A 17,850-nucleotide genomic window follows, 5' to 3' on the forward strand; every position below is an offset into this window, starting at 1 on the left:
TATATATATATATATATATATATATATATATATATATATATATATATATATATATATATATATATATATATAGATATACATACATACATACATACACACACACACATATATCATCATCTGATCTTCAGGGTTCCATGATAATTATAAATCCAGGATAGGCTCGGCTCACCCAGTCCCTCTCCTTCAGACGTGTGCCTAGATCCAACAGAACCAGAGCGCAGGCTGATTGAGCTTGGTGTCGAGGGTAGTCGACGAGGAAGGAGCCCAGGTAGTGGAGGGGGTGGAGGGACAAGGCCATCATCAGGTGGCAAAGGCCATGGATGATGCTGTGCACGCCGCACGCCCTCCCAGCCGAGTGGCCGTAAAGCGTCACAACCCTGCTGCGTGCTCGCTACTAGGCCCATAACATACACACAGGTCCTGCATTAAGAAAATAAGACAAAAGAGAATGGCCAGCATGTGATTTACCAAAATTGTGAGAGAATGCAAAAGCACTATCAACTCAAGCTTTTGATAAAAAGATTAATGCTCAGAAGGCTTTTGTCATGGACAAATACAGGCAATGGTGCACTCAGATATTATGTACCTTCCTCAATGAGTGGAGTGACACAGGCCTACAATAGACCAAGAGAACCAGGCAACCACATTCAACATCAAAATATTCTGAAGGATTGAAAGCATTTAAGTTCGCTACAATAGTATACAGAAGAAAACAGGCCAATCTTATTCAGATTTTCAAAATGCTTAAGGGAATTGACCAAGTCAATGTTAAGAAATTATTTGTGATGAAATATAGTTTCAGACCTCGAAGCCACGACATGAAGATGAGGAAACAGTAATGCAGATCTCATCGAAGATAAGCTGCTTTCTCTGCCAGAAGTGTCAACAATTGGAATGCACTACCAGGATACGTTGTCAAGGCAACTACAATAAACCAGTTGAAGTCCGCATTGGAGACACGTTGGGCTGACCATCCATTGAAGTACAGCCCTTATCAAATTGTTTTTGGAATAGTAATGAGGTCAAATCAGCAATGCTTCATGTCTTGACTTCCAGTAAATCCAGTGAAGTACTTAAATCATTACCTTCGTGGTTTCAGTTGGATGGAGTGAAGGGGTGGAAAAATGGAAGGATGGCGAAGATAGGGGAAATCAAGGGAAAGCCAAATTTACTCCTGCTGAGAAAACATCTTGCGATTTCACATTTTCTGCTCTGTAAGTTATAATTCTTGTAATTTTGTTCGTTATGGATTCTGCTTCCATAACGCTCTTTGGTGCATGTACAAACTGCTCTTTGGTGGAATTAAGGTTGGAAAAATTACCAGAAAACGTGAAAGTGTCACATTGGAGGGAAGGGGGGAGGGGGAGGCATGACATACCCCCGCACAGAGAGCACAGGACAGGTGCGAGCCAGGTCTGCAATGTCAGGTAGTAATGCTGTCTCTGCCAACATGGTGACACCCCAGGGAGAAGCTCCAACGTGACCCTGTCATGTGGCCATGAGAAATGATAATAGATAAAAAGAAGGGAAAAGGTGGGGGGGGGGCAGAAAAAAGACAAACAGCGGCCTAATGGTGAGTATGATGAATAGGCATCCCAGATGTTGTGGGTTCAAATGCAGGTAAAGGCAGCAGATATGAAGGATTTAGATATCAAGCTTCTGGAAACTATGGCAGTCTCAATACAGTTACCATATCACTATCTGATTGTTAGTAAAATAAAAATCCAGCTGCTGAATTAATGAACTTCATGGAAGGTGGAATATGCCTGCTTGACAAGGTCTGGTCACCATCAGATGCAAGTCCACACTTTTAGACCAGACTCGGTGACATAATGGTTAGAGCGTCCTCTCTGAGTCTATGATGTCAGCAGTTCGAAACCCAGCCGAGTCATACCAAAGACTTTTGAAATGGTACGTGCTGCTTCCATGTTTGTTGCTCAGCATTTAAAAAGGATAGAACACGGAAAAACATCCACAAGTTGGCAACAATAGCACAAACTTTGATGGGCCTAATGGCCTCATCCTTTGTTGAAGTTCTTTCAAAGGGAACTCATTATTATTATTATTCCAATTTTATGACCACACTGAAAAAAGAAACAGGACCAGCTATTTTCAAACTGCTTTTATATTCATTTTTCTTGGTTTGTGCCTGGGAGCTAGAATAATTTTACTCGTGCAAACCTGTTAGATGTGATAGTAGCTGATTGTTTTTTTTCCCTCACAAAACGCATCAATTGCATCTTTTGTTGTATTTTTTTTTTAAACAAGAGGACTCAGGTGATGGCACAACAAATGGCCGTTCATCACATCTCACTATTTCCTGGATCTTAAGTTCAAATTCCATTTGCTGTGTTAGTTTCCATTTGTGTTTTGTTTCCTAGTGTCCTAGTAATTCAAAGTTAAAATATTGTTGTGGTTACCAGATTCGCAAACCACCATTCAGGTCCCTTAGGTGAGGTATCTCGGTAAGTGCATGTGTAGTTAGGCCCAAACCCGTTGTCTAGTGGGAATACATGTCATTTATACGTGCTGCGACTCTTCAGGATAGCCGTTTTTCTTTTACTATCTTTATTTTGGACCAACCGCCAGGATTACCATCACAATTACAACCACAACCACCGCTTCACCACAACCGCCACGACCTTCCCGTCACACCTCGCCACCGTAGCATCGCCACCGTTCTTGCCCCCGCTGTGGGTACCGGTGTTGGACTCATGCAGAACGCGCGTCGAACAGCGTGTACAAAATCACGGATTTTGTGCTTCAAAAACGGATCAAAAACGACACACGCCCACTTTTTGCCATCCAATCGGTGAGCGAGGGGCGATTTGGCCCCGCCTCCAGAACGATCGATATATGCAAATTTGTGGATCAAAAAGCCTTCACGCCCACTTTTTCTCGGGCCAATGGGGAGCGAGGTGAAAGGTCAAAGGGAGGGGGTCAAAGGCGAAGTTACGGGGGGGATAAAAGGACGGTGTTCGTCAGTCAGAGGAGAGTCGCAAACGAGAACGAAAGAAGTCTGGAGCCCGAAGCCTGCAGTGGCTGGAGAAGCTGAAGAGAGCCGGACGAGGGGGTGCTCGCGTCGGTGCCAGGAGCTGCACGCCCGAGGGAGGCCGGCAGCGCGACCTGGCCGAGGTGGAGACGCACACCAGGGATAATAAAGATCCTCTATACCCCGAGCATCAGCAACCCCTCCTGTTTCCCCGCGCTGAGATAGTGCGACCAAGGGGGCCCGTTCCCACCCCCAGCCAGGCACTGTCCACGAGGCCCGCGGGTTGCGGGGCCATCGCCGCTCCGCGTCTCATCACCAGACGGGTAGGCCCGACCCGGTCTCGGCCTCAGGCCTGCCCCATTCTTGGGGGATTTCTTTTCCCTTGGTTTTGGGTATGTGTTGTCGGCGCCGTCTGTGAAGTAGAATTGTATAAGTGTTGCCGTGTGCTCGGTAGTCGGTATTAGCTCTGCACTGTGTTTTCACTTTTATGTTTGCTTTTTGTGTAAATGGAATTGTGTTTTCTTTTTTTTTGTGTGCATTTGGTGGAATTGTATTTGTGTGCTTTCCGTTCGTCGCGAATAAATGTGCTTTATTGTTGAACTGTTCTCCCGCTTCGCTTCGTCTTTTCCTCCATTGAATCCCCATCTTGCTTCACGTAAAGGGTTGGTAGTGGGCTGAATACGCCCGATAATTAATCGAACCGTCGAGGTCGACGATAACACCGCCCCGTTATTCTGATAGTACGGAACGGGTCGCCTAAGTGGCCCGTGTCCGAAGTCGACCTGCGGCGAGGTGCGATCGCCCGGTCTACCCTCCGCGTGGGTACTTAGGTAGTTCGAATTTGGCGAGCAACCCTATCCCACGCGGGGGCTGATTGGCTCGATCGCGGTGAGACCGAAAGGTCCACCCGTGACTGGTTCCCGGCGTTAGTCCGAGAGGGTCACGACTGGATTGTCCGTCCGGTGGGCGACGTGCCGCGATTCGAGTTACGTGGCCGTCGCACGCCGGCGGGCGCGAAGACCGCAACACTGGTGTCAGGAGTGGGATACAAATTCATCGCCCTCGCGGCACTGGTATCGGAGACAGGAAAACGGGCTCTCCTGTCTCCGGCTAAATTTACGGGAATCGGTCCAGGGGTGAGAGAAGCGACCCCCGATTCCCTCCAAATTACGAGCGAGCAAATTAACCCTTCACGAGAAGCAAGATGGCGTCTCAAGGCGAGCGGGAGCCGGGGGTATTAGAAATGTATATGTGTAATAATGTAGAGTCCATGGTCCAGGATGGAATCCCCGAGCAGGAAATGTTGATTGTGCAGGAACACGGACTCGCCCAACTGAACCCAGGGCCCGAGGTGGGTGCAGCAGCGGCCGCGGTGTATGACACCTCCCCCTCTCCACCAAGACCCTTCCCCAACCCTTGCCGAAACGGCTCAGCTGAGTGCATCCAACATGGCCCAGCTATGCGCCATGCTGGCGGCAATGAACAAACAAATGAATGAAGTGAAAACGACGATGGATACAAATACAAATGAAATGAAAAACGAAATGAAAGACATGAACAAGCAAATGAATGAAGTGAAAACGACGATGGATGCGAATACACAGCAAATGAGAAAAGAAATGAAAGAACTACGGGGTGAGACGCAGAACATGGGCCGATGCCTGCAGGCGGGCATGAAGGCCGTGACCAGGGAGCTGGGAATGGCGACTCCACGTGTGGGAGCAAACGAGCTGGGTGGGGGTGCAACGGCTGACAGGCCCGCGGTGGAGGCGGGTGAAAAAATAATTCGTGGAACGTGTTGGGCGAGGGTCGTGACGATGACCGAAAGGGAAAAATTAAATGGGGAGACCAAAACGTGTGAGACGAGACACGAGGTGACGACAACAGAAATAATAGTTGAGACAAGGGAGGTAAAGGGTGAAGAGTTGGCAGTGACGGTAGCCGGGAAGGGAACCATAGAGGAGAGACTACACGATGAAGATGGGGTAAGTGACGCACACACACACACGGAGGTAGTGGAGGATAATGGGGGTGAGCTCGCGGAGCGTGTAGGGACCCGGTGCGAGCAGCGGGATGGCCTCCTCCAGGAACAAGGGGAGGGAGTATGCCCCCTTGAGGCGAGTCACGACCAGGTGAGTTCGGTCGTGTTTTGCGAGGTTGAGGGGACGGGTGCTGTGGACGGGTGCACGGAGAGCTTGGGGGGTATAGAGGCCCCGGAGACCCTTGTGGGGACACGAATCCCCAGTATGGTTGTCCCTGTGTGTGTGGTGCAAGGTGTGAGTGCGTCCCCGTGTGTGGAAGCGACCCCGTGTGTGAGTGGTGTGGTGGCGATGGTGCCAGAGTGCGTGCTTCCCAGCACGCCGGGTGTGGATGGGGCACCGTGTGTGAGTGAGGCCGTGTGTGTGAGTGAAACGGCCAGTATGAGTGAGGCACCACGTGTGAGTGGTGTGGTGGCGATGGTGCCAGAGTACGTGCTTCCCAGCACGCCGTGTGTGGATGAGGCACCGTGTGTGAGAGAGGCCGTGTGTGTGGATGAAACGGCCAGTATGAATGAGGCACCACGTGTGAGTGGTGTGGTGGCGATGTTGCCGGAGTACGTGCTTCCCAGCACGCCGTGTGTGGATGAGGCACGAAGTGTGGATGAGGCACCGCGGTTGAGTGCCCCCGCGTGTGTGGATGAGGCACGGAGTGTGAGTGAGGTACCGCGGGTTAGTGCCCCCGCGTGTGTGGGTGAGGCACCGTGTGTGGAAGAGACCGCGTGTGTGAGTGTCGCCGTGTGTATGAGTGAGGTACCGCGGGTGAGTGCCCCCGCGTGTGTGGATGAGGCACGGAGTGCGAGTGAGGCACCGCGGGTGAGTGCCCCCGCACGCGTGAGTGAACGGCCGTGTGCAAGGTCGCTGTGTGCAAGGGAGACCGTGTGTGTGAGAGAGCGGTATGTGAGGGAGATGTCGGTTGGCATGCGGGAGCACGCAGCCGCATCTCCCGGTGTGAATGTGATGGTGTGGACTGTGTGCGTCGTAACACGCAGGTGTGCGTGGGTGGAATGGAGACGACGACGGCGACAGAGGAGAGAAAGCCGAGTAGCGGCTGTGGTTGTTTCGAGGACCGTGCCGGGTTCACCCAGCAGTGAGCACGCGGTTCGTGCTGTGCAACGCACGAGACCGCCACGTGCTCGCTTGCGAGAGTGAAGTCCCGGTCCGGAAACGCACGCGGTGGATTTGCCGATCCCGCGGACGGACAAAGTTTAGGCAGGACTACGGATTTGGACCGGACGGGTTCTCCACGCGATCGTGTGTGTTAAGCTCCAACGGGCAAAGCACATGTGTTCGCGTGGGGAACCCCTCGAGAAGTGGGGCTTGTTTTTTTTTTTGCGCACGGTGACGTCATGGCTGCACGTGTGGTTGGAATCCGGCAGGAGGGGTATCTCTGCCGAATGGTACCGTCCAAGGAGGGACGAGGAACACGTGCAGCTGCGTGACGTCACGGGCAGGTGCAAAGTGCGCGAGCTCTGAGTTGCCGCGCAGGTGCTGCGCATGAAAAAAAAAAAAGAGGAGCAAGCCTCACTTTCGGGTGCACAGGATTCCTGGGCAAGGGGTGAAAGACCCTCTTACCCGGGGCACAGGATGGAAACTAGTTAGGGGGAAGGGTTAGCTTAGTTAGACCGACTTCATGGGGCAGGGGTAAGTCCTCATGGAGTCCGTGGAATGGATTAGTTAGAGGGATTTAGTGAGCTTTAGGTTGGGAAATAAAATGAATTTTTGAGTTTGGAGACAGAGACAGACTTTGAATGTGTAGAGGGGACGTAGTTTAGCTACGTAGTGTTAAAAGGAACGTGCTGTAGTTTAAGGGACGACGTGGGAGCACGAGTTAGTTAGGGGATGTAGTTAGGAGGATGGCAGAGTTCAGCGGTGAGTGTGTTGAAGAGTTGTGGGTTGTGAGGTGAGTACATGGTGAGTGAGTGAGGCCAGCGGGTCTGTGTGTATGGAGTGAATGGGGAATGCATGGTGCGATGAGTGATTGGGGGGAGGAGTGACTCCCGCCCAAGGGACCCCCGGGGTCAGTATAAAGTGAGTTAGCTGGGTTAGTCAAATTGAAAAATGGAGGTCGTTTTGTTGTTGGTGGGAAAGTAGGCTCGAGACCCATTTGGAGGGGTGCAGGAGCCCTGTTGACGGGCTTGGGAGCGTGGCTGCGAAAGGTGAGTATCGCTGAGTGGGTACCCCGGGCACCAGGCTAGTCGGCCGCGGTAGGCCAAGGGCCCATGGGGGGCCGGGATAGAGTAGTGGGCACGGGTGCGCCTGCTTGGTGCGGGGGCCCGGGGCGCCATTAGCCGCGTGGGCAGTGTTGTGGGCACGGGTGACCCTCGGAAAGGGGCCCGGGAGGCCGGCCTGCCACGTGTGCGTTTCAGGGGAGGTGCCATGGGGGGCACTCCCCGGTGTTAGGGAGCTGGTAGGCTCGGAGGCAGTGTAGTGCCCGGGGGTGCCATAGCGGGAGAATCGGCAGAGGGTCGTGCCTGCCAAAGGGAGCCACGTGTCCCAGCCAGGAGACCGTGTGAGGGCACGGAGAGAAAATTGGGGGGCGAGGCCCGAAATTGTGAGGACACCAACACAGGCGACGGGAATCTGGGTTGTTAGAACCAATAGTTTAAGCGAGAGGCGCTTGTTGAAAGCCCCGGGGTAGTTTAACAGTTAAATGGTTAGGATAGATTAGGAGATGTACCCCTCCGCACCATCCATCCCCTCGCTGTCGTTGTGGGCCGCTGGACCCACTTGGTGTTAAGATCGCCGAACTCTGGGGAGGCCATCCTGAGGCTTTAATTGGGCCTCGACACAGGACGTTAGCTCTCCCTTATTCCCCTCCGGGAAGGGAACGTAGGGGTTGGGAGTAGGCTAGGTGACAGGATAGGTTAGCCGAACAAGGACGATAAAGGGGGTTAGGGGACGATTTATAGTGGGGAAGTAAAAATAAAAAAAAAACAAAAAAATTAAGGGGGCTAAATTGGGGTTTGACAAATTAAGGGAGTGGGTCTGTACAGTGACAGGCAAAGGCGATAGGTTGGGAGGGAGACAGGTAGGTAGGTCCGAGCCCGCCTTCCAAGTGGCCAGCACCACCGCACTCCCTCCACCAACCTCCACTGAACGGCAAGAGCTGGCCAACTTCATCGGCTGGCCGTGTTTTGCTTCAAGGCGGAGGCCGGCCAACTTCATCGGCAGCTGTGTTCTGCAAGGCCTGTGCCGGCCAGTTCATCTGCTGGCTGTTTTTCTTCAAGGTCTGTGCCGGCCAGTTCATCTGCCGGCTGTGTTTGCCTGCAGCGGCCTTCTTCTGCGGGCTGTGTTGCCTGCACCTTTGCCATGCCATGCCCACTGCCCATGTTCACCAGCCCCGTTCAATTTTGCTTTGCCCCCCCCTGTTCATTTCCATGTGCGCCAGGATCAAAGCAACAGTTTGCAAGCTGCGAGAACTGCCCTGTTGGCAGCTACAACACGGGCCTGCAGTGGCGGCCCGTGCACCATGTTTGTGTCCATGCATCCATTCGTTGTGCTCATTGCGTGTGCCACTTGAGCTACAACACGGAGACTGCGTTTGTGCAGCCCATGCACCATTGTGGTTCACTGCGTTCAGTTCAAACCGTTCATGCATCCATTCGTTGTGTTCATTGCGTGTGCCACTTGAGCTGGCACGGAGACTGTGTTGTGCAGCCCAAGCACCGTTGTGGTTCACTGAGTTCAGTTCAAAAGGGAAGGCCTTGGACTGCGTGTGAGCAGCCAGCCACGTTCCCTGTCACCTGCATTGTTTGAGCCAGAGACTGCATGTGGGCAGCCTGGCTCCCTGCTAACTGCTTTTCTTTGCAGAGTTCAATGATCCTGGGCCATGGTTTAGTGTAAAATTTGTAAGTTAAGGTTAAGATGTACTGTACATATGAGTGCGCCCCCGGCATGTTTGTCCTAGCGCCGGCAATTTTATTTAAGTCGTCCGTGTGAGTGAGTTTGTTTAGATAGTTACGCAGCCCTCAGGTTATTTATTTTGGGGACACGAATACCATGAATGTCGCACTCAGGGATCCGTAGGTAAAGTGTACTCGGGGAAAACTACACATGATGGCACACGAAAATTTGACGACTCGGGACGAGTCTGTAAAAAGGGAAGGGGGTAGTGTTGTGGTTACCAGATTCGCAAACCACCATTCAGGTCCCTTAGGTGAGGTATCTCGGTAAGTGCATGTGTAGTTAGGCCCAAACCCGTTGTCTAGTGGGAATACATGTCATTTATGCGAGCTGCGACTCTTCAGGATAGCCGTTTTTCTTTTACTATCTTTATTTTGGACCAACCGCCAGGATTACCATCACAATTACAACCACAACCACCGCTTCACCACAACCGCCACGACCTTCCCGTCACACCTCGCCACCGTAGCATCGCCACCGTTCTTGCCCCGCTGTGGGTACCGGTGTTGGACTCATGCAGAACGCGCGTCGAACAGCGTGTACAAAATCACGGATTTTGTGCTTCAAAAACGGATCAAAACGACACACGCCCACTTTTTGCCGTCCAATCGGTGAGCGAGGGGCGATTTGCCCCCGCCTCCAGAACGACCGATATATCCAAATTTGCAGATCAAACATCCTTCACGCCCACTTCTTCTCGAGCCAATGGGGACCCAGGTGAGAGGTCACAGGGAGCGGGTCAAAGACGAAGTTACGGGGCGGATAAAAGGACGGTGTTCGTCAGTCAGAGGAGAGTCGCAAACGAGAACGAAAGAAGTCTGGAGCCCGGGCCTGCAGTGGCTGGAGAAGCTGAAGAGAGTCGGACGAGGGGGTGCTCGCGTCGGTGCCAGGAGCTGCACGCACGAGGGAGGCCGGCAGCGCGACCTGGCCGAGGTGGAGACGCACACCAGGGATAATAAAGATCCTCTATACCCCGAGCATCAGCAACCCCCTCCTGTTTCCCCCCGCGCTGAGATAGTGCGACCAAGGGGGCCCCGTTCCCACCCCCAGCCAGGCACTGTTCACGAGGCCCGCGGGTTGCGGGGCCATCGCCGCTCCGCGTCTCATCACCAGACGGGTAGGCCCGACCCGGTCTCGGCCTCAGGCCTGCCCCATTCTTGGGGGATTTCTTTTCCTTGGTTTTGGGTATGTGTTGTCGGCGCCGTCTGTGAAGTAGAATTGTATAAGTGTTGCCGTGTGCTCGGTAGTCGGTATTAGCTCTGCACTGTGTTTTCACTTTTATGTTTGCTTTTTTGTGTAAATGGAATTGTGTTTTCTTTTTTTTTGTGTGCATTTGGTGGAATTGTATTTGTGTGCTTTCCGTTCGTCGCGAATAAATGTGCTTTATTGTTGAACTGTTCTCCCGCTTCGCTTCGTCTTTTCCTCCATTGAATCCCCATCTTGCTTCACGTAAAGGGTTGGTAGTGGGCTGAATACGCCCGATAATTAATCGAACCGTCGAGGTCGACGATAACACCGCTCGGTTATTCTGATAGTACGGAACGGGTCGCTTAAGTGGCCCGTGTCCGAAGTCGACCTGCGGCGAGGTGCGATCGCCCGGTCTACCCTCCGCGTGGGTACTTAGGTAGTTCGAATTTGGCGAGCAACCCTATCCCACGCGGGGGCTGATTGGCTCGATCGCGGTGAGACCGAAAGGTCCACCCGTGACTGGTTCCCGGCGTTAGTCCGAGAGGGTCACGACTGGATTGTCCGTCCGGTGGGCGACGTGCCGCGATTCGAGTTACGTGGCCGTCGCACGCCGGCGGGCGCGAAGACCGCAACAATATGTTGATGTATCCAGAATGTCTTGGGCCGGCCTGCATGTGATTTGGGTACAGGCTCCTCTTTGAGGCTTGGATTAATGAGGCGGGGTGGAGCCGTGGGGGGGGAGGGGGTGGTCAACGCGGGTTTAACGTCTCCCCTGCCGGGGTTTTTGGGCCCTGACCTATTGTCCTCCCCTCTCTCCCCCTCCTCCGAGCTCTGATGCATTTCCGGTGTTGACCGCCATGGCACTGGGGTGGCGGACTGGAACTCCGGACCACCAGGGTGAATGTCCATGGCGGTTGGGGGCCAGAAGCCATCCAGGTGTTGGTTCGCCTGCGGTCCTCTGCGACGAGCGCTGGCCCGGCGTACAGGGTCTGGTCCGCCGGATCTGCGCTGCTGGCCTGGCGGGAGGGACCGTCTGCCTGGAGGAGTGCGGGGAGTGTTGCTCACTGGCATTGCCGTGCCAGCGGCGTCTGGCGCGCGGCAACCCACCAGCCAGCCATGTGTGGCTGGGCTGGCCCAAGTCGGGAGTCTGGGGTTGCCAGGCAGTGTGTCCATCACCGACCTCAGCGGACTCCCCTGGGAGGGCCGTGCTGCACGCGGTGAGTCATGGGCACCATGAGGAGAGTCTTGGGGAGGGGAGTGGGACCTGTGTCGGTGGGGTGCCCCCTTTCTGAGACATGGCGATGGTGCTGCATGTCTTGTGGAGGGGACCCGTCACCACGGTCCCGGCCGTGCCGAAAAAAAGAGGGAATAGGAAGAAGATAAGTGAAAGTAAGAGAGTTTGAGGGCACAGGAAAGGAAACTGGACAAAATATCCTGTACCCTCACAGTATTGAATCTTACCAGGCCCCAAAGTGCTGCCTTCAACTCCCTCACACCTTCCCACGTATCTAATCTGGGATTTCGCACATATGCCGCCAGTTCAGGAAACACCTGTTGGAAAACAGGAAAATTACAATAAGAAGTGGAAGGTAACAATACAGGTCAGTGCTAGCACGCTGACGTACAAGTTATTCAGCTCTAAGATTGACTGCAGTCAACATTGTCGAATGTCAAAGCTAATTTGAAGCCAACAGTGGGCACTGCATCGTGCAAAAATCCAAATCTTGGAGGGTTCGACAGACTGGGTGTCAGTATTTGTTTTTATGTGGTGTATGAGTGTGTGTTACAAGCATGTACACAAATTTTCACACCTGGGCCTGAAGCAGTGTACAGCCTAGCTTATGAGCAGCAAGCTGGCCGTACAGGTGAGAAGGTAGAAAGGCCGGCTTCCCTTCACTCCTACATAAGTACAACCTGTGTTACTTGAGTGACTGCTATAAGAAATGGTAGACCCTGCACATGCACCAAATGCTCTGTATTCAGTGGGTGCACAGCAAACTACCTTGCAGAAGATCGTCTTGTCACTGTTTCACCATCGCGTGGTCGGCGATATGTGGTTAAAGCTTCGTTCAGAGCCTCTTCAACTACAGCCACGTATTTCACAGCGTATCCCTGACACACCATGAACAGCTCATGACTACCTTCCAATACAAGATGACTGTAATCTACCAAAGACAATAAAACACCATCATAACTACAACAGCAGAGTTCTCAAACTTTACTTGGCACAAATTCTGCAGTGGTGGTATTTGAGAATTGAAGAATGGCACCACTATTGAAAATGTAATAATTTCAGATCGAAATTCAAAATTCAAATGAATGTATAGAATGTGGCCGAAATGCTGACAATATTTACACCAGGAAAGGGACACTGAAACAACAAACAGGAGCAAAAGTTTTACTGTCCAATATTTAAGAGAAATGATTGTATTCGAACTGAAGTATAAAAATAGGGGCAATACCCCTGGGCGCTCACCTGGTAGCAGCTCGATAAGACAACCAGGGAACCACTGGTAGATGTGGATGACCTACAAAATATGTTACGGAGAAGAAAGTAATTCCCCTTTTTGGGGAGAAACGCCTGATTTGTTTTTTGAATGCCCGTGAACAAACTTTGGTACATATTGGGTGATGAAGGTTGTGGTAAAGTTTCATCAACATTGTGTGTGCAGTTTCTGAGAAGAGCAAATACCTATTTTTTATATTTGGGGGGGGCACCCCCTCGGGGCACCCCTCCCCCCCGTAGATCTCCTTACACCCCAATTTTTCTAATGCCATGAACAAACTTTGGTAAATCACGGGTGATGAAGGCTGTGGTCAAGTTTTATCAGAATTGTGTGTGTGTAGTTTCTGAGAAGAAAGCAAATAATTTGGGGGGGCAACCTCCCCATCGACCACGATTTTTTTAATGGTGTGAACAGACTTTGGTACATCACGGGTGATGAAGGTTGTGGTCCAGTTTCATCAAAATTGTGTGTGTGTGTGTGTGTGTGTAGTTTGTTTCACAGGAAAAAGCAAATACTTACTTTGGGGGGGGGGGTAAAACATGGACCCACTTAGACCCCCGGTAGACCCCTTTAGACCCCAATTTTTTACGCCATTAACAAACTTGAGTTTCAACATACCAAATATAATTTTGGCCAAGTTTGGTCACAATCCCATCAGCAGTTTCGGAGAAATTGCAAGTGTTTACGGATGGACAGACTGACGATGCGCCATCCCATAAGGTCCCCAGAAATACATTCCAGGAGTGCTAATAATACAAATACGATCTACATTAAACGTGCGATTTAATTCCAATTTTTGAACAATAATACAATGATTTGGATAGTGGGGTTAAGAGTCGGCTTTCCAAATTTGCAGATGATATGATGGTTGGATGTAAGGTTGACAGCAGAAAGGAAGGTAATCAATCTCTGGAAAGTTTGGATACTTTAATGGACTGGACAAAATATTGACAGGTGCAGTTCAACACAAGGAAATGTAAGGAGCTGGGGATGGGTAAGAAGAACGAAAAAAAAGAGATGACATAATGCAAGGGGCAGTCTTGGAGCATGTAACACCAGAGAAGGATCTGAGGGTGGTAATAGATGTGGGGGTGAGTGGGAGTGGGGGAGCAAGCAGACAGCACAGTGCCAGATAAGACATTTCAGCTTTTTACTTTTAATTAATTTGTAAAAATTCTGAAAAAACACGTTTTCACTTTGTTATTATAGCATATTTTGTGTAGATTGGTGAGAAATTTTTTAAATTTAATCCATTTTAAATTCAGGCTGTAACACAACAAAATGTGATAAAAGTTGAGGGGTGTGAATACTTTCTGAAGGAACTTACTGTATATACCTGGGATGATTCCAATTGTACTGGGCCATGGACTAACACCCAGGCCTAAGACATGAGGCCTTCCTTTCTGTGCTGCTTCATACAATGGTGGTGCATGATATTATTTGGGTGGAGTCAGGCCAGCTGTTCAGCCAGTGGGTGTAAAGCAGTGGGAGTGGAGTCAGGGCAGCTGAACACTAACCCATGTATAATATGTGATATTTTCGAAGTTAAAACTGGCATAACGCTGTGAAAAATGGACAAAACGCCCTGAAATGCGAACTTGTTCTGTAACTTATCATAATAAAGCAATGTACCAAGTTTCATTTGAATATGTTAAAGGGGATGGGAAAAAAGTCTGAAAAACCACAGGTAGTACGGACAGATGGACAGACAGGCGGACAGAGAAAGCAAACCTATCGTCCCCTCCGGTGAAATTGGTAGGGGTCTAATAATACAAGGATCACAGAACATGGTTATATGAGCTGTTTGAGAATATTTATGGTATTTACGGGGACATCGTGTTTTTACTGCCCATTGTAGATGAGCAATTCAGCTTGTTTCAACATTGTGGATAATTCTCAGAATAGCTGGATAGCTCAAAAAAACCTTGAAATGAAACAAAATTAAAATGTCTACAATTGACAATTATGGGATTTCGTCAATATTGAATTTTCCTTGAATATTGATAGCTTGTAGCTCACCTGGAATGTAGTTCCAGGGAGCTTACAGGATGGCGCGTCGTCAGTCCATCAGTCCGTCCGTCCGTCCGTCCACAAATACTTGCAACTTCTTCTCTGAAATTACACATACGATTTTGATGAAGCATGACCACAACTTTCATCACCCGTGATGCACCAAAGTTTGTTCACACCATTAAAAAAAAAAATCGGGGTCTAAGGGAGTCGAAGGGGGGGTTGTCCCCCAAAATAGATATTTCCTTTATTCTCAGAAACTACACATAAAATTCGGATGAAACTTGACTCCAACCTTCATCACCCGTGATGTACCAAAGTTTGTTCACGCTATTTAAAAAATTGGGGTCAAAGTGGATTTAAGGGGGAGGGGCCGTTGCCCCTCAAAATAGGTATTTGCCATAACATTTGTTCATTTTGCTGATTTCGTTCCATGTTGACTTCCTCCTCAGTATCATTATTCCACCAGGTGAGCGCCCAGGGGTATTGCCCCTATTTTTAAAAAGCACCATTTAGCAGTGAATGCAATGTCAGCAAATTCCACCATAAATTATGGGTCAATGGCCATGTCTTCTTCACAAATGGCAAAAGCACATGGATGTGACAGGTATGTCACAGTTATTTGCACGTCTTTGTGCGTCATTTGTAAATAGTCAATTTATTTTGTGTAGGTTGCGGCAGATGCTCGAGTGTGCTGTGAAACCTGTTGCCAGCGAGCCAGTTCCTTGGAAACAAAGCCCCTCTCGTTTAGAAACGAGAACCCTTTTGAAATGGAGGCAAAGCTGCAGATAAGAGAAAAATGCAAACAGTTATTTTGTAGCTCATATCTTCACATTCAATATCCCCAAAATACCCTTTTCGATCATTATCCCACACAATGATCCTTTCTCGCAGAAAATCACCGGAGGAGCAGGCGAACTCCACGTTCTCCAAGGTGGCAAAGTGCTGGTCTCATCTGTACCAAGGCATGAAGATTTTCCTGGTGCAGAAACAGTGAGGTTAAACTTGAAGGGAGTGGTACTTTCTTTCTACTTAATTACACCATTTCACCAGATCGGCAAATATGCTTCCACATTGGGAGTGACTTTCTATACACGTATTATATGTCCATATAGCTATTATATGTGAAAAAATGGAGGAATTATTCAAACAAGCTGGTAGGCGACATGGCTGCTCGCTCTAGATGGAAAGCTGGCCGACGCGACTAGCCGATATTCATGTACATGCTATCAATCAATTTAGCACAATAAATATGATTATCACAGCCCTCTTAGTTTGCGCCCAGAAACCCGCCTTGTGAAATTTCAGGCATGTTTCCAAAGAGACTCTAACAAATGGCAGCCCTGGTAATTCCATTTATCTATTCGCTAAAGATTTTATTTTTTTTATATGATGCTGTAAGACATTCTCCTTGGGCACAAAAAAACCAGGTCCCTCGGAGGTCCAGTTTCGGAGGTATTGATTTTTTTGTACAGTCCATAATAAGTGTACGATGTACGATAAAGTATTTTAGCTGTTGCTTAGCAACGGAGGTGTGCAGAGCAACCATTCATTTTTGTGTACATGCTAGCCACATTGTACACATTTCACCCAAGTTTCATCAAAATCAGTACAGACTCTTTCTCTTAGAGATATTCGCAATTAACCGTTTCTGAAATGTTCGACATGTACTCGCCCAAAACCTATCTCCTCCTACAAATATTTTTTGTTAGGGCCCCATATTGGCATGAAGGGAGATGGATAGATTGCGCACAGAACTCTAAACTTCGATTTTTCGATTTATTTTTTAGATTTTTTGACCACTTTAAAGGGCCGTTGCAAGGGCCCGGGGTCCCATATTCGAAAGCACAGCATTCCCAGAAATATTGGTCCTACCTACCAAATTTCATTGGAATCGGTTGAGTGGTTTAGCCCCAAGGCTTGACCAAAGTTTCGCGGACAGACAGACAGATGGAAATGTCCAGAATAAGGGTGCTCTAAGAGCAGCCAACAATTCTGTCCAATAATCTCTTTTACCTCTGATAACCTTAACCTTTCCTAACTCAACCATCTTACTTGCTAGTTTCAGTATTTCACTGAAGTTTTGTTAACTGTAACACTCTCCCATCCCCCCCTCCAACTTCCTGTCCCATTTTGCATACAAAATATGCAGATCAGCTCTCAGGCCTCTCAATATATCGATGACCTCTTGACTTTGGGGATGAGGAAAGTACAGTGTATGTAATTTATCAATGCTTTCAGAAGACTTTTGATAAGGTACCACATAGGAGATTGTTAGCTAAGGTGAGGGAGGGTTTGTGGAGTGGCTGGTCGGGTAGCTAACTGGATTAGTGATTGGAAGCAAAGAGTGGCTGTGACTGGGAGGATGTCTGGCGAGAGGGTGGAGAACTGCGGGGGTCAGTACAAGAACCATTATTATTCATAATTTACATCAATGATTTGGGCAGTGCAGAGAAGAGTACACTCCTTAAATTTGCAAGTGACACAAAGCTTAGAGGTAAGGGAGATAGTAGAGAGGGGTTGGTGATAAAATACACGAAAGTCTCGATACTTTTATAAATTTGGTAAAATATTGGCAGATGCAATTTAACATAAAGAAATGTAAGATGCTGGGGATTGGTAAGTATAATGAAAATAAGTATTACATGATGCAAGGGGGCAGTCTTGGAGCTTGTCACACAGGAGAAGGATCTGGGGGTGATTATTGATAAAGGTGGAAGCAGACAGGACAGTAGAAATCAGTTAATGGGTGTTTTTTTTGTATATGTAGTCAAGGCTCTTGGAAGAGCGAGTACACGAAACGTATGAGGATGTAACAGGACAAAAAGAACAGTGGAGAGAGGGGGGGAGGGAACACCAATAGCATAGTTGAAGACCAAGATAGAGGGAGACTTGGACAAACAATAGGTGTGGGGGAAAATGGCAGGGGGGGGGAAGAACAAGATGGATACAGAAGGAAGCTTACAGGAGGGATAAACTGGAACTTTAGAAGGAGAGGGGCTTAGGGTATGGAAGGTGTGGAAGTTAGCAAGGCTAGAAAAGATGATGGCTTTGGATGGGGGATGATCTGAGATGGGGGTGAACAACTGTCTTGAAGACCTGGAGGGTAGAAAGAGATTGAAGAAAATGAGTAAGTTGGTTCCACATGTGGAAAAAAGAGGAACAAATGAGTGGAGGTAAGCTGTGATCCTAGATTTAGGTTGTTTCATCA

The 17,850-nt window shown here is 49.4% G+C and overlaps 1 protein-coding gene across 3 annotated transcripts in view; it reads right to left on the reverse strand.

Annotated features, from left to right (window-relative positions):
• The window catches only part of RICTOR (RPTOR independent companion of MTOR complex 2), a 112,365-nt gene that overhangs the window by 36,992 nt on the left and 57,523 nt on the right, over window positions 1-17,850 (reverse strand). For all 3 annotated transcript variants that reach the window (XM_085856026.1, XM_085856024.1, XM_085856023.1), the window contains exons 24-30: window positions 15,542-15,618; window positions 15,343-15,421; window positions 12,125-12,234; window positions 11,934-12,021; window positions 11,584-11,673; window positions 1,379-1,485; window positions 170-420 (exon numbers count right to left, since the gene is read on the reverse strand). In XM_085856026.1, the coding sequence (XP_085712152.1) occupies window positions 170-420; window positions 1,379-1,485; window positions 11,584-11,673; window positions 11,934-12,021; window positions 12,125-12,234; window positions 15,343-15,421; window positions 15,542-15,618 (802 nt within the window). The remainder of the gene's footprint in view (window positions 1-169; window positions 421-1,378; window positions 1,486-11,583; window positions 11,674-11,933; window positions 12,022-12,124; window positions 12,235-15,342; window positions 15,422-15,541; window positions 15,619-17,850) is intronic.

The sequence above is a fragment of the Eptatretus burgeri genome, chromosome 15 (assembly GCF_056783735.1).
Source record: "Eptatretus burgeri isolate ZD-2024b chromosome 15, Ebu_testis_v1, whole genome shotgun sequence".
In the NCBI taxonomy this organism is placed as follows: domain Eukaryota; kingdom Metazoa; phylum Chordata; class Myxini; order Myxiniformes; family Myxinidae; genus Eptatretus; species Eptatretus burgeri.